The sequence below is a fragment of the Mus caroli genome, unplaced genomic scaffold, assembly GCF_978045245.1.
Source record: "Mus caroli unplaced genomic scaffold, Mus_caroli_1 scaffold_4, whole genome shotgun sequence".
Taxonomy (NCBI): Eukaryota; Metazoa; Chordata; class Mammalia; order Rodentia; family Muridae; genus Mus; species Mus caroli.
Window position 1 is genome coordinate 126377348 of NW_028227259.1, and position 21451 is coordinate 126398798.

Below are 21451 nucleotides of genomic sequence, written 5' to 3' on the forward strand. Positions count from 1 at the left end.
ATGGAAAGGAATCCTCAGATCCATCCCTCTTGCTTTGAGAAACATGAACTGGAGGTGGGGCTAGGGTGAGAACATTTTGTAAATTTTCTGGAGTGCTACTGGGAGAGATAAATGGGTCAGATGGGTGTGCATTTTTCTTCCATAGGCAGCTAGCCTGCGAGGCAGCAGAGTTGGGGACCCCCAGGTGAAGGGGTGCCCCTGGGGAGTCGAGGAAGCTAGAGGCAAGCAGCAGATGAATGCGCCGAAGCCCGGAGCGCACAGCAGCCTCCCAAGAAATGTGCAAATTCCCATTTTATCTGCTCCAGCACGCTCATTCAACCCAGCTCGGGCTAAATCCAGCGGAAATCTCTTAAGTTATTATATAACTTTCTGAGTTCAAGAAAGATAATTCAAAAGATAAGAGGTAATATCTCTTACAGAATTCTCCCAACCTCTCTCTAAAATGTAAAAGAGCATTAGCGCACACAAGAAGCACACACAAATTACTAAATAATGTGCCACTCACAGTGGATTAACATTTTTTTGGCTTATCTTGGGGGCTTCTTTTTTCCAAATATTGGATCGTAGATGCTTTGCTGCAGTATTACGAAATCTTGCCAGTGCTGGGAATTGAACCCAAGGTCTCACACATACTCGACAAGCATTCTCACCAAGGAGCCGTATATCTAGCTCTTCTTGTTCACCAATGTGCCAGAGTATTTGAATCCCCAACGTTCCAACCTCCTCCTCTTTATGATTCTCCACAGACAAGCAACCCCACCCCAGATTGGCTTCGAGGGGTGATTCAGTGGTGAACTCCCACCCCGCCAGGTCGGCCAGACTTCTGTCCCCAAGCAGCAGAGCCGGGAGGAGCTGGTGAGCCTCGCAGCGCGCAGCAGACTGACAAAGTCCACCTTCAACTTGCGCGCGCCAACTTCGCAACTTCCCTCTCCCGCCACAGGGGGTCTATTTCCCCCGCCCGTTTGGCGGAAGGATCCCGCGTGCGGTGGCGGATCGCGCTCAACCGTCTCCGCCCGGGCTCCGCCCCCACCCCCCGCCCTGCGCGCTCAAACCCCGCCCCTTCCCCGGCCCCGGCCCCGCCCCCTTCCCGCGCGCCCTATGGGCCCGTAAAGAAGTCCCGGCCCGGCCGCTGCACTCCCGCGCGCGCATCCGTGCGCCGCCCGAGGCTGGCCTGAGGAGTCGGCGGCCATCTTGTTCTTCTCGTGGTTCCCAGTGGCGAGAGGAGGAGGAAGCCCGGAGCGGAGCGGGGCGGCTGGGGGGGGGTGGACCCGCCGCGGCTGCTGCTGCCACCGCCGCCGCCGCCACCACCGCTCGTGGGGCTCGTGGCGTGAGGAAGGAGGACGAGTGAGACCCCGGGGCGAGCGGGCGGCGGCGCCGCTGCTGCTGCTGCTGCTGCGGGAGGGTCGGCGGCGGGACGGCGATGGCGGATATCGACAAACTCAACATCGACAGCATCATCCAACGGCTGTTGGAAGGTGAGCGGCGCGCGGGCGAGGACCTGGGCCGGGCCGGGCCGGGCCGGTGGGGGATCAGGCCCAGTGGAGGGGCCGGTCTTTCTCGGAAGCCGCTTTGGATCTGGGGCACGCACACAAGCGCCTCCGGGCTTGGGGACCCCATTAATTTTTTATCACCCCCCTGTCCTTGCTTTCACATTTGTCATCTGGAGTCCAAGGACTCATCAGAGGGACTTGGCAGGACGACGTCCCAGTGCGATGAGAGTCCGTCTCCTGCATTTTCCTCCCCCCCCCTCCACCCTCCCCTCAAAGCCATCCATCCTCCAGCGTTCTTTCCCCCCTTGAACGTGCATCCGCACACGGACCCAGTCCGGGTGACAGTGTGGCTCTCTCTGATCATCAGATTGTTGTGTCCCCGAGGACAGGGGGACGCTGCCGTGAGCACCCGCCAGGTAGGTGCTGTGTTGTTACTATCCTGGAAGTGGGTTTCGCAAGAGAAACTCCCAAGACCTCGCTGGACCGAGAATTAACAGTTAAAAGTTAGGTTTCAAACCCCGGGGTAGCCAGGAACCTAGAGAGAACCTGCCGCCTTCCAACTGTTCACCCCGTGGGAACCCGATGTCCAGTGGTTGAGGAGAGGTTAAAAAAAAAAATAACAGCTTTCCTTTTGTCCGACTTGGGGGTTTCTGCCGTGTGGTTTCCTACTTTGGAGATTTCAAATTTGACATAGGTCTGGATCCTGCTAATCACAGATCCCACAACATCCGCTGAAGCTAAAGAGGAGAAGATCCAGTAACCTTGATTTGGGCTCTTGACACTAGCTTGCTTTGGCCCAAAATACTGTTGGAGTGGTGGACAGCTGCGCAATTCTGGTGGTAGATGTCTTCAAGTAAATCACTGACAGAAAAGGGAAAAGGTGTCTTTTTTAAATAACTGGGCATTTCCCCGGTTTTATTTGGGGGGGGGGTGTTTTTCAAGACAGGGTTTCTCAGTATGGTCCTGGCTGTCCTGGAACTCTGTAGACCAGGTTGGTCTCAAACTCAGAAATCCGCCTGCCTCTGCCTCCCAAGGGCAGGGATTAAAGGCGTGTGCCACCACTGCCCAGAGCATTGCCCCCTCTTTAATGTTTTGTTTACATAGGGTTTCTTGGCTTGGGTTTCATTGAAACATGGTCTCTCCAGTCCTGGTTATCCTGGCACTCCTTGTGTAGACCAGGCTAGCCGAAAACTCACAGATCCTTCTTCCTCTCCCTCCCCAATTAAAGGCATTTTTATTACCATGCCTCCTAGATACAGGGTCTCTCTCATGGGCCAGAACTGAGTTACCCTTCTGATCCTTGTGCCTCCTCTCACATACTAGATTTTTATAGGCCACTCAGCCTGGCTTACTTATTTTTTTTCCTATGCAGTGTGTGCATACATACAGACCAAAGCACATATGTGGAGGTTAGAGGGTAGTTGGGCATTTTTGTGTGGATTCTGGGGATCAATCTCAGGTCAGGCTTGCAAAGCAGATTTTCTACTGACTAAATCATCTCACCAGCTTCCCTTTCTCCCTCTTAATTTTTTTTTAAATTTTTCTGTATGTAAGTATTTTGTCTGCGTGTGTGTGTCTGCGTGTGTTGCGTGCATGCATGCATCACACATGTCTTATCCTTATGAATGTCTAAAAAGGGCATTGGGTCCTTGGGGATTGGAGTTGCAGATAGTTGTGAGCTACCACATAAGGGTGCTGGAAATGGAGCCCAGTTTATCTCCAAGAACATCAAGCACTCTTAGCCGCTGAACCATCACTTCACTCTCCCAGCACCCCCTTTTAAATGAGACAGTTTCATTATGTAGCCCAGGCTGGTCTCTGTCTCCACTATCCAGAGTGCTGGGATTAAAAACTTTTCACCACCCCTGTCTTCTCATAGTTTCTTAATAGTTTTTAAGTTCTGAGACTGGGTAACATTGTGTTAGCAAGGGCTGGCCTGGATTTTCAGAAATCTACCTGCCTCTGCCTCCTGAGTGCTGGCATTCAAAGCTGAACTACCATGTTTGGCCTGGTTTATTCTTTTCTGTTGAACTTAACAGAGTAAGCCACTGTTTAAACACGTTGAGAATGACTGGCTGTGTGGTATGTGTATTTGTTTCTAGCTTATGGATGTGCTTGACAAGCCACAGGATCTGCGTAGTTATCATTCAGAGGAGGCCCTCACTGGGGTTGTGATGCTTTCAAAACCTTTATCTCTAGAGATAGCTCAGCAGGTTTTGGCTCTTGCCCTTAATCCTGATTTGATCCTCAGGACTCACATGAGATTCAGGAGACAACCAGACTTTGAGGGTTGTCTCCACCCCACCCACCCCCAACAGCTCCAGCAAGTGTGGCCTTGCACACATACACATAATAGAATGGTATAAGAAAAACTAAGGGTTTAATTCTGGAAGGGGGAGGAGATAAAGATTTGTCCCTTGATGAGGAGGTGTGTCTCCATATTGACTGATAGTTTTCAGTCAGGGCAATTTGCTACCCCAACACTCCTGAGTATGAGGCATGAAAATCCAGAAGTTTTAGAGCGGACTGCTGGGTACCCTTCTGGAAGATCTTCCAAGCTGAGAAGAGGTCTTTTAATAATAAAAGGTGGCACTGAACACACACCTTTAATCCTGGAAGTACGAGTTAGGCCAGCCTGGTCTATATACCAGATTCCACACCAGTCAGCTCTATGAAACTCTCAAAAAGCCAAACCAAAACAAACACCAAGGTCTGGAGAGTTGTCTTAGGGTAAGGGTATTCAGCCTGGCGTGGTGGCGCAGGCCTTTAACTCCAGCACTTGGGAGGCAGAGGCAGGCGGATTTCTGAGTTCGAGGCCAGCCTGGTCTACAAAGTGAGTTCCAGAATAGCCAGGGCTACACAGAGAAACCCTGTCCAAACCAAAAAAAAAAGTCTACATTACTGGAAAGCTGTCTTAGGGTTAAGAGTACACAGTACTCATCTAGAGGATCCAAGCCCAGTTCCAGAACTCATCCCAGGTAGCCCAGTGCTTGCTACTCCGGTGCCAAGGAGTCAGACACCAGCTTCTCACGGCACTGTACACATACATGGCTAACCCACACAGACATAGTTAAAAATACATTTTAAGCTGACCGTGGTGACACATGCCTTTAATCCCAGCACTGAGAAACAGACAACTTGATCTCTGAGTTCAAGGCCAGTCTGGCTTACAGAAGAAGTGCCAGATTATCCAACACTAGCTACTATAGTCCCTGGCACTTAGGTGGGGGCAGTAGGTCAAGGCCACTGCATAATGAAATGAGTTCCTAAGGGTCCAGCCTGAACTACAGAGATTCTGTCTAAACAGACAGGAGATTGGATTTGGTTCCTAAGCGCTGGCTGTGGTTCTGCAGCACTCTGAATACAGTGGGTTTCCCTGAGGCAGTCACCCTAAGTGGTCAGCCACACTGGCGGAAGATCTGTGTGTTAGTCCTCAGCACAGTGTTAGGGACATGCTAGAGCAGAAAGTAGACTAGATGTGTGTGAAGATAGCACCCTGCTCTGCTGTTTTAGTGGAAAATGGGAATTGGGGTGCTTTCTTCATGAAACCTCTAGCGTTTTTTCTTGAGTAGCAAGTGGTTTTAATTTCTCCACATGGCAATGTGCAAGAACATGTTTGTGTAAAAGGTCATTGTCAGCACAAGGTGGGAAGTAGCTCTGCTAATATAGAGTGCTCTCTAGTCCTCGTCTCTGAAGGCATCTGACTGCCCTACCGTTCTCTAAGGACTTGTGCATGTGGCTTTTCAGTGCTCCTGCTTGAGTTTCCAGAAGGCCAGGGTCCTAAATGAAAGACAGGTGAGGGTGATGGGCTTGTGGGTCTGGAAGCAGATCCTAGACTGAGCAGAGGGCACATAACACAGCAAGATCATCATTAACGGGCATCCTGCCCTCCTTCCGCACCGACAGGTGTATGTCCCCATACCTTACCTGGAAGGCAGAGCAGACCCTCTCCTCAATCTGTAGATGTTTGAGTCTTAAAAAAACTTAATTTGGGTGAGACATCGGTGGCCCAAACCTTTAATCCCAGGACTTTGGAGGCAGAGTGATGTCTGAGTTCGAGAATAGCATGATCTATAGCCAGGCGTGGTGGTGCATGCCTTTAATCCCAGCACTCGGGAGGCAGGCTGATTTCTGTTTTCGAGGCCAGCCTGGTCTACAGAGTGAGTTCCAGGACAACCAGGGCTATAACAGAGAAACCCTGTCTCAAAAGGGAGAGAGAGGGAGAGGGAGAGAGAGAGAGAGAGAGAATATGAATGAGAGAATAGCATGACCTACAGAGATAGTCCCAGGACAGCTAGAGCTACACAGAGAAACCATCTCCTTCCTCCTCCACCCTCCAAAAACCTCCCTTTGGCTCCTAGAGCCTTCACTGCCCCTTCACTTTTGCAAGGCCAGGCTGCAGGTCAGTCCTAGGCAGATGGGACACACAGGGACAGCCACCTCTCAAAGGAAAGCAGCTGGCTTGTGTAATCCCACAGTGGTTGGGTTGGGGTGGTCAGTGCACCTTAATATCTGAGGGAAAAGAGGTGTGTGTGTTTTTTACTGCTTTGATTCAGGCTGGGTCACAGGGAGAAAGGTTGGGTGGGAACTGCCTCATAGCTGAGGAAACCCCACAGGCCCGTTGAAGTAAAGCAAATCCCGGTTCCCTGAGCTAGAATTCTGGGAGGGATTTTTGTCTTCAGTCTTGGTCACAGTCGTGTGAAGGCAAGGTACTGATTCTGATGATGTTTCCCACCTCTGTGTCAGGGTTGCTAACATCCTTGTTTTTGAAGGGTGTATTTTAGAACTTAAAGGAAATAGAAGCTCATGGGGTCCAATGTGCAAGGCACTGATGGTGAGATGCGGCATTCAGCTGTGGAAAGATTCTCAGGCTGCCCTCCAACTTCCTTCACAGCTGAGATGACCTTGACCTGATCCTCCTGCCTCCTGGCTTCTGATTGCAGAGGTGACAGTCCAGAGTCCGACTTAGGTGAAATACAGTGTTCAGATGGCTTAGTATTCATCCTAGAAAACAAGATACGTCCTTAGGACATTTTTTGGTTGGAGCTTTTTTAGCCACATCCTGGTTGCCCACGTAGAGATCAGTGTCATCAACGGCATGCATGACAGCAGCAGTGCCCCAGGGAGGTGGGAGGGTGGTGTGAGACAGTGGGGAGAGCCATGTGCTTTTGCTATTGGGGGGAAAAGGGGATTGTTGAGAAGTTTCTTTAGCTTGCATGTTTTGTAGAAAATAATTCAGTTTGCAAGAAAGTGTTCAGTGTGGCGAGTACTAAGTTTGTTTGGTTTGAGATCTTTTTCTACATGTTTTTAAAATACCTTGAAGGTAGTCATTCACCAAGAACAACTTAAATTTGTTTTTTATTTGTTGAAAAAAAAAAAAAAGGTCTCATCACTATATAGATCAGGCTGGCCTTGGACTCAGATCTGCCTACCTGGGGCTAGATGTATGCTTGGCCTTGTCGGTGGCTGCTTAGGTAAGGTTGTGGTCAGACAGCAAGGACTGCTGACTCGCCCCTTCTGTGCAGCTCTTAAGCTCCAAATCGCATTGTAATTCATCTAGGGCTTTGTCCTGTCCTTTTATTATTTATTTTTTAATTGAGATGGAGTTTCCTGTGCCTCGGCTGGCCAGGAGGGTCTGTGTAGATGAGGACCTTGAACTACTGATCCTCTTGGTACACAGCCCAGTTTTAATGCTGGGGCAGAACCCCAGGGCCTGGTGCATGACGAGCCCTGAGGCTTCTACCAACCCTGTGGAGGCTTTTCTATCCCTCACTACATCTCCTTGGCTTCCTTCTGTCTCATGCTGTCTTGCTTGTTGCTAGGCTGTGGAAAGTTACTGCTGCCTAGAGAGGTGCTAGGGCTGCAGACTACCAGCAGCAGCAGTAACCTGATTAAGCTTAGGGTTTATGAACTTTGGGGTTTGTTGTCAGTGGGATTTTAGTGAAATTTCTCTGCGTGCTGATGTCAGTGGTGTTCCAGGTAAGTGCAGTTTCTACAGAACAGCCTTTGTTGTTAGCTTTTCTAGGTAGACAAAAGTGCCTCACTGGGAACAGCAGGCTTACCCAGCAATAGTAAGAGCCAGAGAATAAGGTTAGATGGACAGGTCCTCGGTGTTAATTGTGGGAAAGTCATATTGCTTGATACTGAGAGCTAAAGTAGATCTTGCCAATTTGGCAACTTTAAGACATACCCAATGCTCACTGGCAAAAAAGCTTGTAGTCCTGTGCTTGTTTTGACACCACTTCCCCCAACCCCATGCCCTATCCCTGACTTTTAAATCAGGGTTTTCTGTGTAACCCTGGCTGTCCTGGAACTTTCTCCATAGACCAAGTTGGCCTCAAATTCCACCTACCTGTGTCTCATAAGTCAGCAGGAAAGATGGGTATAGACTTCATATAACAGAGGTCCTAATGAACAAGCCAACCTGAGTGACAGTTGGGGCTGGTTGGCAACCAGGTGTTGCCAGCCATTCAGGAAGTATAATGTATTCTTGGGGAAGGGGGCAGCCTCAGTTGAAGAGAGGTCTGGGAAGTCCTGAAGGGTGAGAAGTTGTTGCCAGCTGTGGAATGTGCTATGTTAGTGGATGCTACATAGACAGGGTGTTGTTAGCTAGAGAAGAGGGGTGAGGCTGCAGGAGGGTCATGAATTTCAGGGTTAGACTGGGCTACATAATGAGACCCGGTGTCAAATGGTTGTGGTGACGTACACCTTTAATCCTATTATCGAAGTGGCAGGCAGATCCCTGAGTTGAAGACTGGCCAGGGCTACATAGGAAGACCTTGTTTCAAAATCTTAAAAAAAAAAAAAAATTTGAACTCAAACTGTCTAAAAATGGCAGTGGATGTTTTCAGAATCAAGGAATATTAGCAACACCCAGCTGGGTGCAGGGTGCTCTCTGCAGTAGAACCCTGTATGTATGTAACAAAGCGAGCCTGTGGGCTGTACCAGGAGAAGCCAGATACGGAGATTATCACCAAAGACACTGCACAAATGCAGAGCTCCCCTGAAGAAAATTCCTGTTGAAACCAGAAGCTTCCAGGAGTTCCCTTCTAACCAAAAATAAGCCTCCTGCTGGGCAGCATGCCCAGGTTTTTGGCCAGTGAGGCAGGAATCCTCCTGTCTCTCCTCCGAGTGCTGCTTGTCTTGTCTGGCTCCGGTGGCAAAGGAAAGCCTTTGTTGCTTAGCTGCTGTCCTGCCTTCCCTCAAAGACTCACTGCTGGGCTACCTCCATCTCTCAGAATTGGTCATGCCTGCTTAGCCTAGGCTGCATAGATAGCCCCAGAGGGGACTGATGAGAGGCTCGGTGGATAAAGTGTGCTGCATAAGCCTGACATCTGAGTTTAATTGGGAAGAAGAGAGCCAACTTCACAAATTTGTCCTCTGACCTACTCACCCTCAACCCCAACCCCCATAAAATTTAAGGGGAGGACTGGGGAAGATAGTTCAGCCTGTAAAAATTGCTGCAGAAACAAGGCCCTGTATTTGACCCCACCAGAAACGGTTTGGTTTGGTTTATCTGAGACAAGGTTTATTTCCATAGCCCTGGCTGTCTTGGAATGCTCCATGGGGTGCTGGGATTAAAGGCATGTGTCACTACTGCCAGGCTCAGAACCTATTTTCTAAGGTGTCTGTTACCCCAGTACTAGGGGATGGAGAGGCAGGATCCTAGTGTAGCCAAAGAATGAAAAAAAAAAAAAAAAAAGACAAGAGTACACCCAAAGTCAATTCCCAGTGGGCACATCTTTTGTCTTACAGCCCAGTTATATTTGGGGGGCTGAAGCTGCTCAGAGGGGTCCATTCCTTGCTGGATCCCTGTCCTATCTCATAATGTTTTCCTGCTTTGAGGGCCCATCCTTTTCTTGTCTTTTCCCTGAAAAACTAATGTTGCTTTGCATACCATTTCACCCCTGATCAGCTTGTTCCTTTGGAGAAGCGGGGGTGTCTATGTCGTACAGGCTGAAGGCCAGCTTCCCTGAGGCTCTGGTTTCCAAGCATGGGTGCAGCTTTGCAGCCTTGAGTGGACTCTGCTCGGTCCATAGCAGGTCTCTCTTGGGAGTGCCATTGCTCTGCTGCTACAGGGTCAAAAGCTGTGTATTCCCGTAGACTTTCTGCTCTTACCTAGCTGTCAGGACAGATGATTTTATGACAAAGCCTGCAATTGGACAAAATTTAAGCTAGCGAGATCAGTCAGATTTAGGATTCTGCTAAAAGCAAATCTGTTGACTGGTTTATGGTGGACAGATGCAGTCTTAAATGGGCTGCTTAGCCTGGCTCTGCTGAACTCAAGTGCCTGCTTCCTTTGTCTTCTGTACAAAAAAACAGAGACTCAGATTCTAGCTCACTGAAAGTGGTCAGGCCCCGGTGCCAGGCAGCCTTGCAGCAAGCAGGGCCTGCCGCAGCCGTTTCCTGAAGCTTGAGAACTGTGGAGAGTTCAGATCCTTGGCATTTGGAGTTCTTCAGTCTGCATAATGATTATCTGATCTCGTGTAACCGGAACCCACATAGATGTCTCCACTGCTGTCACCCTCGCCTCCTGAGGAGAGTGGGCTGTGGCCAGACCTTACCGAGGCGGTGAACAGAGAGAGCTCAGGACTGACTCTGGGCTCAGGAGCTGCCATGACTGGTGCTGGGCTGGGAGTTCTTCTCTTTGGATGCCTGGGAGGCCTTTTTCTTTACAGGCGCTGACTTAATGTGCAGCCAACATGCATTAGGTGCTGGTGTCATTTTTGGATATGAATGCCAGAGGTGTCATTAATTCTTCAAGGGTGATTTGGCTTTGTTTTTTTTGTTTTGTTTTGTTTTGTTTTTTCCTTCCCTTTTAGCTAGGCTTTCTCACTGACTCACCAGGTAGATTAGGCTGCCTGGTTGGCCTTCCAGATCTGTTTCGGGAGACATCCCTCTCCAGCACTGGGATTCTAGATGTGTGCCATCAAGCCTGGCTCCCTATGCCCCACTCCCTCGTCTGTGAGTTCTGGAACTTAAACCTAAGTTCTAATGCTTGCAAGGCAGTCTTTTATCAGCTGGGCCATCTATCCAGCTTCTAGGACATTTCTTAAAATTGATTTATGTGTCTGGTGGTTGTGCCTGCATGTATGTTAGTGCAGTGTGTGCTTGTGCAGTGTCGTCGGAGGCCAGAGGGGTATTAATTAGATCCCCTAGAACTAGTTAGAGTTGTGACATGACTGACGTGTGGCTGTTGGACTGAACCTGGGTTCTCTGCAGGAGCAGTCTCTGAACCAGTGACCTCAGCAGCATTTGAAAGTAAAATGCAGACAACACGCAGAAGTTAGGGACCATGGAGTTGCAGTTGGTCCTGAAACATCATTGGTGGAGACATGTCCTGAACATTTCTGAGGACAGACTTGGTGACATGACTGGCCTTTCCCACTGCAAACTTGAGTCCATTCTAAAAGTAGAGAGGCCTGGAAGCAGAAGGGACTGTCTTGGTACAGGGCAGGAGTGTGTCCTGGAGACTCTGACACGGCCAGATACTGTCAGGGTCAGGGCAACCTTGAAGCTGCTCTAAAGGAGCCTAACATAGCTTGAAGTATACAACATCTGACATTCCAGATTTCAGTTGAGACCATACAGGCCAGCCAGAAAACTGATTTCAGTTACATTTGGCCATTTCCTATCTAACAGGTGTTTATTATGAGAAAAAAAATATTCAATATCATACCACGCCACCCTTCTCAAGTTAACATTTTTTTCTAAGATTCATTTTAGAAAAATGTCTGTGCATTTGAGTGCAGGTGGCAGGCAGCCTTGGCCAGAAGCTACAGGCAGTAATTAATTAGCTGCTTGCCGTGGGTGTAGCTGCTCTTAGCTGCTGCTGTCCTGAATTGAACATTTCCATGTGAGGCTGTGTCCTGACTGCTGTTTCTCTCCACAGTGAGAGGGTCCAAACCAGGCAAGAATGTCCAGCTCCAGGAGAACGAGATCCGAGGACTCTGCCTGAAGTCTCGGGAGATCTTCCTCAGTCAGCCTATCCTTTTAGAACTTGAAGCACCACTCAAGATATGTGGTGAGTGTGGGACTCCCGTTACTCAGCTGGGGGCACACTGGTGGCCTTTGATGTTCTCTGAAGGAGTATGGGCATGGGGGACGCGGTGGGGAGACCTGGTCTAGTTTGGCTCACTCTGCTGTAGGAGCAGGTACAGACCATCCTCTAAAGTGGCACAGTCTAGGTGGGTATTGCATCTCTGACTCAGGGTAAACTGTGTGTTTAGAGCGAGGAGACCTTGGCTTTGACCTTGCAGAAGTTGAAAAGCCATGGCCAAGGTGGGTGTCTTGAATGTTAAGTGTTGTGAGGGGTCCCGTCTCACTGGACATTGACAAAGGATATGCTCACATAAGTCCCTGAAGCTGAGCTCAGGGGACTGCAGTACTTGGCAGGAAACAGGTGAGACTTTACCACAAATAAATTAATTAGTTGTATCTGGGGGGAGCTCTGTACCTGTGCATTTAAATTTTACATGGTCAGTTAAACTAAATATGCTACAACCGGGAAATTCGTGTTGGCGGTGAACATCGTAGAGGCCATTGTCATATGAGATGAGTGTCTGAGGGGCGTCTTGCCAATGTTTTGTCTGTTTGCTGATTTGTGACACTGATGTTCTCACCTTTAGGTGACATCCACGGGCAGTACTATGATTTGCTCCGTCTGTTTGAATACGGTGGCTTTCCTCCAGAGAGCAACTATTTGTTTCTCGGGGACTATGTGGACAGGGGCAAGCAGTCCCTGGAGACGATCTGCCTCTTGCTGGCCTACAAAATCAAGTATCCGGAGAACTTCTTTCTTCTCAGAGGGAACCACGAGTGCGCCAGCATCAATAGGATCTACGGATTTTATGATGAGTGTAAGTACTTTGCCTCTGAGGAACCAGGGCTGGAAGGCAGCGGGTGGCAGGCCTGGGAGTTGGAGTTGCTGCAGCATACCTGCCCATGTCCTAGTTTAGGGAGAGCAGCCTGACCTGGGTGCTGATGGGGTTGGACGGAAATAGTCTTGATGGCACACGGCTTTGCTCTTAGTGCAGACCCCAGAGCTTGCACCATCTGCTCTGCTTTTCACAGCTTCGGTTAGACTGGTTCTGGATAGAGAGAGCATCTGCTGAAAGCATGGGTCAGTGGCTTGTGAGTTGAGAGCAGGACCACAGTTGGAGGCAGTGCTGCTCTGCTGTCCGGCCTTATGTGTGGGTGGATCTTGCAGTGCAACAGCTTGGTTTTGAAATGGATGTTGTGGTTTTCTTGTAGTGCAGCTTTATTTAGGAAAGGGACAATAACTTTTCTGGAAGATGCATAATGGAGAAAAAGACACTTTAAAAACTACATTTTGATTTAGTCTGTCTGTCTTTGCTGGAGCCAGAGTGTAGAGTCAGCTGTCTCCACCCTGACCTTGGTTGCCAGACTTGCACCTCAAGCATCTTACCCTCTCAGCCCAGCACAGGCTTGGCTTTATTTATTTAGGGTTTTTGAGACGGGGTTTTTCTGTGTAGTCCTGGCTCTCCTGGAACTCAAGCTGGCCTTGAGATCCACCCACCCTCTGCCTTCTGGAGTGCTAGGATTCAAGGTGTGCCACATCACCTCCACCCTCCCCCTTCTCCTTTTTGCTTTTTCCTCATTTTTTGTTTATTTGTTTCGAGACAGGGTTTCTCTGTATAGCCCTGGCTGTCCTGGAACTCACTCTGTAGACCAGGCTGGCCTCGAACTCAGAAATCCACCTGCCTCTGCCTCCCAAGTGCTGGGATTAAAAGCGTGCACTACCACTGCCCAGCTTTGTTTGTTTTTTTATTTAAAGTATGTGAGTACACTGTGGTTGTCTTCAGATGCCCCAGAAGAGGGCATCAGATCCCATTACAGATAGTTGTGAGCTACCATGTGGTTGGTGGGAATTGAACTCAGGACCTCTGGAAGAGCAGTCAGTGCTCTTAACTGCTGAGCCATCTCTCCAGCCCTCAGTTTTATTTTAAAATAATACTTTGTACATATTCTCATATTTGAGTTATCTCACTTTACTTTTTTTTCTGAAATGTAGACCACAACCTTGGCTCCAGCTGCAGCTTCCTGATCTTGGGGCGGGGGGGGGGGGTGCCTGCCCCACACAGCCCTGGATTGTCTAGTAGAGCTGCACTTTGAGCTCATCATTGATTAAAAATGGTTCCAAAGCCTTAGATTTGGTGTGGGAAAAAGAACTGGCTTGGGGGAGGGCTTTCATGGTTTCACACAAACATAAAATGGCAGGAGTTTTGAGACTCTGGGCTGTTTCCACCAGAAAAGGGTGTGGGCTGGATTGGCAGGTGCTTAAGGGAGTCCATTGGTTTAGCACTTGCTAATGTAGGGCACACACAAATGCAGCGGCTTGTAGTTAGGGCTGCCCCTGTGTTCTAGACTGCTGTAGGGAGCTTGGGTTCAGCATGGAGTCTTCTCACCTCAGACAACACAGAGTTTTAATCCAGCCCTCAGCTAAGGCATGAGTGACATTGGGCTCAGCAGAGAATGAGATGGGACAGGATGGGTTTTGGAGTGGAGTCAGGGCCATCTGGCCTCAGTTTCTGCATTGACGTTCTTACCATTAGCTATTGGTAATTGGAGGTGTTGACGTGTTCATTGAAGTTTCCAGAATTATCCAGGGAATCTGTGGCCTCCCCAGGGCTGAAATGCAACTTTCCTCAGGGAAGGATCTGAATGCTGGGTGCTGGTGGTGGGTGGTCTGCCCAGCTCAGAAGGCGTGGCTTAGGAAGGCTGTTGGCTAGGTCCCGCTGAACTCTAAAAGGCATAGTAGGGCCCTTTAGATGTCCCTGTGTTCTCTGGTAAAGAGGATAGAGTCCTAGTGTAGTGGCAAACACAACATATTGGTACTTAAGTGTGGGATGACCCAGGAGTCAGAGGCTCCCCTGTATTGCGCAGTCCTTGGCCAATTAAGAGAATGTAGTAGGTGCTAAGGCTTATGAACTGTGAATTCAAACCATATTTTTCATACCGTGGTTTTAAAGGGGACACACTCTGACACCCTGTCATAACCCTGGTGCTTAAAGGAGTATATTGTGTGTAGACTGTTAGGACCAAGCACCGGATGTGCCCAATTTGAGCTTTCTGATTGCCTAGAGTCCCTGGCCCTCCTGAAGTCAGGGTGGGGCTTCTGTCTGGTTGCAGCAAGCTTCACAGCTAAGGCAGCTGAAGGAAGAGCTGACAGCACAGGAGGATTTGGCGGCCTTCAGAAGTAGAAGTTTTCTCAAGGTCAAGGTTCGACAAAACAGATGAGGTTTCAAATAGAGTGGGTACTGTGCACTAATCAGGGCTGACTGAGGTGTGCCCCGTATGGAGCTCTGGGAATGTATTTTGGTTCAGGATGAGCCCTGTACCCCAGCCCTGAGACTGTAGGGCCTGTCGGTGCCCCATGTTTCAGTTGCTTGAGATGTGACCTTAGAGAGCAAAGGTGAAGAGCAGTAGGGCGACTGTCTGCATTCTCACAGGTAAAAGAAGATACAACATTAAGCTGTGGAAAACGTTCACAGACTGTTTTAACTGCTTGCCGATAGCAGCCATCGTGGACGAGAAGATATTCTGCTGTCATGGAGGTATGTGACATGGAGGTGTCGCCTTCACCCAGGCAGCTCTGCCCCTTCTGAAAAGTCAGCTGGGCACGATGACCCTGGCCAGGCCACTGTGGTGCCAAGGCTTCTTCACAGTGATACAGCCAGGTCATTTGGATCAAGTGTGAGGAAGCAGGGGTTATAGGTTGGGAAGAGAACATGACTTTAAATACAGGACGAGCCCTAGTGCCATCTGCTCAGCCATGTGTCTGCCTGAACCCTAACCGGGCTCTTCCCAAAATCTCCGCTCCGTTCCGCGGCTGTGCTGTGTGTGAGGTAATAAAGATGTTGCAAAGATGTGGAGGTTTGGGGGTGATTGGAAATGAAGCAGCTATCCAAAAACCCGCATAATGTATTAAGGTGTAGTCTCTACTCTATGCCCTCTTGGATCAGGTACTTAGAGAACAAGACTGTTGAGTGACATTTGGTGGTCCATGGATCACAGGCTTAGAAGGAGCTGCCTCACAGCTGAGCATTATCCTCCCTGTGCCCGGCCATTGCATCTGGTGATGGTGGCACCCACTGTGTTCCCTTCCTGCCTTCTATTGGGAGAAGTGTGGATTCAGTGGTTGGGTGTTGAGGTGACTGTCTGACTAGCACACCAGCGGCAGTACAGTACATTTTGTGCATTGTTTTCCCCAAAACCAAGTTAAAAACCCACAGGTTTCACCGCAGCGTGGCAGTGCCAGCCTCCTCAGCAGAAGGGGCTGGCCGCATGCTCAGGCCAATGCTGTCTGCACTTCAGGGGTTTTCCTTTCTTGTTGAATAGGTTTATCACCAGATCTTCAATCTATGGAGCAGATTCGGCGAATTATGAGACCAACTGATGTACCAGATCAAGGTCTTCTTTGTGATCTTTTGTGGTCTGACCCCGATAAAGATGTCTTAGGCTGGGGTGAAAATGACAGAGGAGTGTCCTTCACATTTGGTGCAGAAGTGGTTGCAAAATTTCTCCATAAGCATGATTTGGATCTTATATGTAGAGCCCATCAGGTACTGACTTTGACTTTACATGTACACTTAGAGCATGGGTGTGAGCCGAGGCTCCTTGTTGATTTTGGTGGGTAGGTATGGCTTGCCACACAGTGTGCCTCGGGGGCGAGCGGCAGGAGGCCGAGCTCAGTTGGGAAGGAGAGGGGCAGCTCGGCCCCAGCTGCTCACACTGACACGGTCTCTCCACAGGTGGTTGAAGATGGCTATGAGTTTTTTGCAAAGAGGCAGTTAGTCACTCTGTTTTCTGCACCCAACTACTGTGGCGAGTTTGACAATGCAGGCGCCATGATGAGTGTGGATGAGACCCTCATGTGTTCCTTCCAGGTGAGACTATGGGCACTTTTCATGTGCTTGCAGCTCTGCTGAGCAGGCTGCCCTTCCTTTTTTAGGAATATTTGTCCCATGGAAGAAGTGTGTGGGCTCTTCCTAAAGAAAGGAAAAATAATACGGAACCTTTCCCCAGTATTGACTTTAGGTGTAGTTGAATTCTTTTAAGTGGGTGGAAGTAAGCGATGTATGGCTTATAGTCAGTGCTTTTGGTGAGAAGAGGGAGTTGGGGTGGCTCTGGCTGTCCTGGAACACACCCTGTAGACCAGGCTGGCCGTGAATGCAAGAGAGATTTACTTGCCTCTGCCTCCCAAGTGCCAACACATCAGTTTGTGCCATGATATCGTCTCCTGTGCTGGCCCCTGGTTCTCACATTTCCTCCCTATAGTGGGCTTGATCCATTTCAAGCTCACGCAGTTGTAAATGTTACTATAGCTGTGGAAGTCCCGAAGCAGGCCTCAGCACTCCTCAGAGACTGCAGACTCCAGTGCCTTCCACAGAGCTTCAAGGTTATGGGAAGTTCTAGACTTGAGTTTGTCACTTGGCCCAGGCAGAAACTGTTTTTCAGATCACATATTCTGGCTGTATGTCATGGCACTTCTACACCAAAATGGTCAGGGACCAGTCGGGTCCAGGGTATGTTCTAGAGGGCTTTTCAGCATTTAGGGGGCAGCATTAGGCAGAATTTGTAGATGGAGATCTGAACAGAACTGAGGTCCAGGTATAGCTCTCCTAAGGTTCTTCTTTCTTTCCTCTTTACAGATTTTAAAGCCTGCAGAGAAAAAGAAGCCCAACGCCACGAGACCTGTCACACCACCACGGGGTATGATCACAAAGCAAGCAAAGAAATAGATGTCACTTGACACTGCCTGGTTGGGACTTGTAACATAGCGTTCATAACCTTCCTTTTTAAACTGTGATGTGCTGGTCAGCTTGCCCAGGTAGACCTGTCTGTCGGGCCCTCCTGCATTTGATTACTGCTGGCACTTGCTGGTTATAGCAGCAAGCGAAGCACGTCATTCTCAAGAGAGCATTTTGTTTTGTTTTGAACCTCTGTTCCCTTTGCGGACAGCTCTGATGATGGTGTTAAGCTGTACACCCTGGCAGGTTATCCTGTCCGAGGAGAAAGTGTACAATTGATCTTTTTTTAATTTAGTATAAGTCATGAATAATGTAAATGCCTGTTTTCTTTAGGATATAAAGAGAGCCTTAGAGTGCGTGAGTCTCTACATGTAATTGTCATAAATGCATTCTGTTGATACAAACCACTGTGAACAATTTTTTTTCCAGTTTGTTTGAAAGGGACTGCTTTCCCTCATTGTCTTGTCATGTACAAACTAGTGTCTGCAGCTGTGGCAGCAGGAGTGACCTGCTGCCAGCCCTGCCCAGACTATCTGAAGCACACTCCCTCCCACTGCACATTTAATAACGATTAAAGCCATTCTTTTCAATGTCTGTGATTCCTTCCTAAAGCCAAAGTTTCTGTTGGACTGTATGGCACGCCCTGGGCGTGAGGTGGCCAGGGCATCGAGGCTGCGTGCGCAGGCCGCCTCCCTCCGTGGGGCCTCAGAAGCAGGTTATTTTAACTAGCAATAGTGGTATAGTGCTGAGTAAGCTATTAATGATGGAAGTTAATAACACTTTGTACAGCTCCCATATAGTCTATTCACTGAGTCATCTTTTTACAGTTGGATCAGGCCTGAACCCGTCCATTCAGAAAGCTTCAAATTATAGAAACAACACTGTCCTATACGAGTGACCGATAATGCTTTCTTTGGCTACATTCTTTATTCTGCGGTGACATTGAGGCTTATAAATCAAAAGGAACTAACTTGCCGTCCACCGGTTTATACAGAACTCACAGTATCTATGACTTTTTTAAACTACGACCTGTTAAATGAATCTGTTTGCACAGATGCCCGTGTACAATGCCATGTGCTGAGAATGGTTTCAGACTTATTAAATGCAAGCTTGTTAACTTGTTCGTGTCTGTGTGTCAGCAGCGGCCCCATGAATCCTTTCCTGTCTTTCCGTATGCAGTCCTTTGGGAGGGGCCTGGGTCTTGGCTGAGTAGCCTGGCAGGAGGGAGGGGCTGGCTTCCTTGGAGCCCTGCCTTAGTTTCTTGCTGCCTTGGTCTATTAAAGCTGCTGGTGCATTGAGAGGAAGCCAGGTAGCCCCAGTTCCCTGAGGAGTGTCTTAGCCTCAGACCCTGTGTGTGGTGGTGGAGGGCAGGCCGAGATGGTGTCTGGACTGACTGGCCAGTGGGTCCTAAGGGTCAGCCAAGTACTCCCCTGGGCACTCCCACATCCCAGCCTGCTTCCTTCAGTTTGAACCTAATGGTTGGAATCTGAGCCATTGATTAGGTCAGAGGCTGTTGAAGAGCATCAGCCCTAGAGGTTGGTGGCTTTCTGTCATGGGGCCCTGAGCAGAGAAAACGTGAAGCTGATACAAGAGGCCTTTCGCTGTTTACCAAAGGCTTCCTCCTCTGCATGCACCCTTGTAACTGGTAACCTAGGGAGTGCCTTGTGTCTCTCAGGTTCTGGCTCGCCAGCTGGGTGAGTGGCAGAGCCACAGCAAGTCCCAGTTGTGAGTGTATGGGCGTCTCTGTTGAGTTACACCAGCCTGTGCTCCTGAGCTCATTGTAGCAAGTCTTCCTGACACCCAACATAAAAAGACACAGAGGAGGCGGGCCTAGTGCCGCACGCCTTTAATCCCCGCACTCGGGAGGCAGAGGCAGGCCAGCCTGAGTGTACAGAGTGAGTTCCAGGACAGCCAGGGCTACACAGAGAAACCCTGTCTCTAAAAAACAAAAAAAAAAGACACAGGGGGAGGACATGGTACCCCTGGTATTGGAAGTAATGAGTGTCAAAACCTGTAGAAACTGGTGTGAGACAGTCCACCATTCTGTTCATATTCACAGTAAACATGTGAATGAATGTACCATACATGTATAGTTTCCCCCCCCCCCAAAAAAAAACAGCACACACCTATGTAACAGGTGAAACTGGGGACCAAGGGACAAGTGCTAATCCAGGAAGTAAGGGTGTCCTGGCTGGGCCAGCCCAGTTGGCTGAAAGAAGCCCACCTGCATCTGGTAGCTGCTGGTAGACAAGGGCACGCTGAGAATCACTGCATGGTTGGGTTAGCTTGGGAGACATGGGGGGGTGGACTGTAGAGCCCGTGTGGGATGGATTAGAAGGAAGAAGGCAGAGGCCAGGCTTCTGAAGACGGGAGTCCATGTCTGTGGAATGGAAAGTGAGGAACACAGGGCAGTTAGGCCCCCTGCTCACCCACTGCAGGGTGGGGTACACAGCTCCCTGTAGCTCAGGCTCCAAAGGTCCAGTGCCCTCTTGTGGCCTTTGGGGTTCTACACACAGGAACATAACTACATTGAAAAAAAACTTTTTTAATATGTGTGAGTACACTGTCACTCTCTAAAAGACAACACCTGAAGAGGGCATTGGATCCCATGACAGATGGTTGGGAGCCACCATGTGGTTGCTGGGTATTGAACTCTGGACCTCTGGAGGAGCAGCCAGTGCTCTTAGCCTCTCAGCCATCTCTCCAGCCACATTTTGGGTGGGGGGAGGGGTGAGACAGGGTTTCTCTGTATAGCTTTGGCTGTCCTGGAACTCTCACTTTGTAGACCAGGCTGGCCTCAAACTCAGAAATACGCCTGCCTCTGCCTCTCGAGTGCTGGGATTAAAGGCGTGCGCCACCATGCCCGGCTCAACATTTTTAAATTTTTAATCAAAAGAAAAGGCTCAGTTTGAGATGCTGGTGGCCTTGAATCAGAAAATAGTTGAAATTCATTTTTTACCCACTTGGTGACCTAGAGGAACTTAGCTGAGCTCAGTTCTGCTTACCAGATGTGCGGTCTTGGTACATACCAGCCTAGCTTCCTGCCCCGGGCCCACAGAACAGCTAGAATATTCCCTGGCAGGATTGCTCAAGACTACTCACAACGCCTGCCACACATGCGGTGCACTCTGGCAGCATCAGCCAGAGAAAAGCCAAAGACTCCTGGTCCAAGCCAGTGGGGTTGCTTTATAGAAAACGAGACACAGCACAGGTCATTTCCCACTAGTTCCCGGGAAGGACCTCCCAGGCTGCCACCTCTGCCCAAAGCCGAACTGGAAAGAATCCATCCTGTGTTGCTGGCCTGTGAATGCTGGACAGCAGCTTCAGCATTCTAAGTGTCTTCAACTATAGGTACGTGTTGTCCACGAGAGAATTTGATTTATATCCGTTAAGTACTAATGTTAACGTGTTTGGTAAGACCTTAAGTAAAAAGTTTGATGATCAAGAAGCCCAAAGCAGCTGGGGAGAGGTAAGGTTCAAGCCAAAAAGGAAAAGAAAATTTAAATCTGGGCATGATGGCAAAGATGAAGCACACCTGAATCCTCTGCTCCACCAAGACCACCTGTGCCTCTTTGCATAAAAAAAAAAAAAAAAAACTGTTATGGATGAGAGTGTTTGATAAAAGATCTTAATAAAACACTAGCGCCGGGCATGGTGGCGCACACCTTTAATCCCAGCACTCGGGAGGCAGAGGCAGGCAGATTTCTGAGTTTGAGGCCAGCCTGGTCTACAAAGTGAGTTCCAGGGCAGCCAGGGCTATGCAGAGAAACCCTGTATCGAAAAAACCAAAAAACTAAAAAAACACTTCAAGAACCTTTATCTTGAGCTAAATGAGATCTTGGGAATTTAAAGATGGGGCTGAAGAGAGGGGTCTCACCAATTAAAAGTACCACCTATTCACAGCTGTAACTCCAGTTTCAGGGCACCCGATAATCAAAACACCCACACATGACATTTATGTTAAACCCACCCATACACATAATCTAAAAATATTACAGATGCATGCTTTTAATCCCAACACTGGAGGCAGTTGAGCAGATCTCTGCATTCACAGGCCACATAACTGCTCCAGACTCAACCAGAGCTGCATAGACCCTGACTAAAAACCAAGAAATTAGAGACACTGAGGCTGGAGAGGTGGCCTCATGGCTGCTCTAGCAGAGACTAGTTCAGTTTCCAACACCCCGT

At 49.1% G+C, this 21451-nt stretch overlaps 1 protein-coding gene across 1 annotated transcript; it reads left to right on the forward strand.

The window, feature by feature from the left end:
- Positions 1–1157: 1157 nt before the first annotated feature.
- On the forward strand, positions 1158–18380 carry Ppp1cc (protein phosphatase 1 catalytic subunit gamma). Its single transcript, XM_085837121.1, has 8 exons — positions 1158–1475; positions 11383–11514; positions 12119–12349; positions 14963–15067; positions 15852–16075; positions 16265–16399; positions 17165–17225; positions 18091–18380. Exons 1-8 carry the CDS (start codon positions 1421–1423, stop codon positions 18159–18161), a joined length of 1014 nt encoding a protein of 337 aa, XP_085693247.1. The 5' UTR covers positions 1158–1420; the 3' UTR covers positions 18162–18380.
- The last annotated feature ends 3071 nt before the right edge of the window (positions 18381–21451 follow it).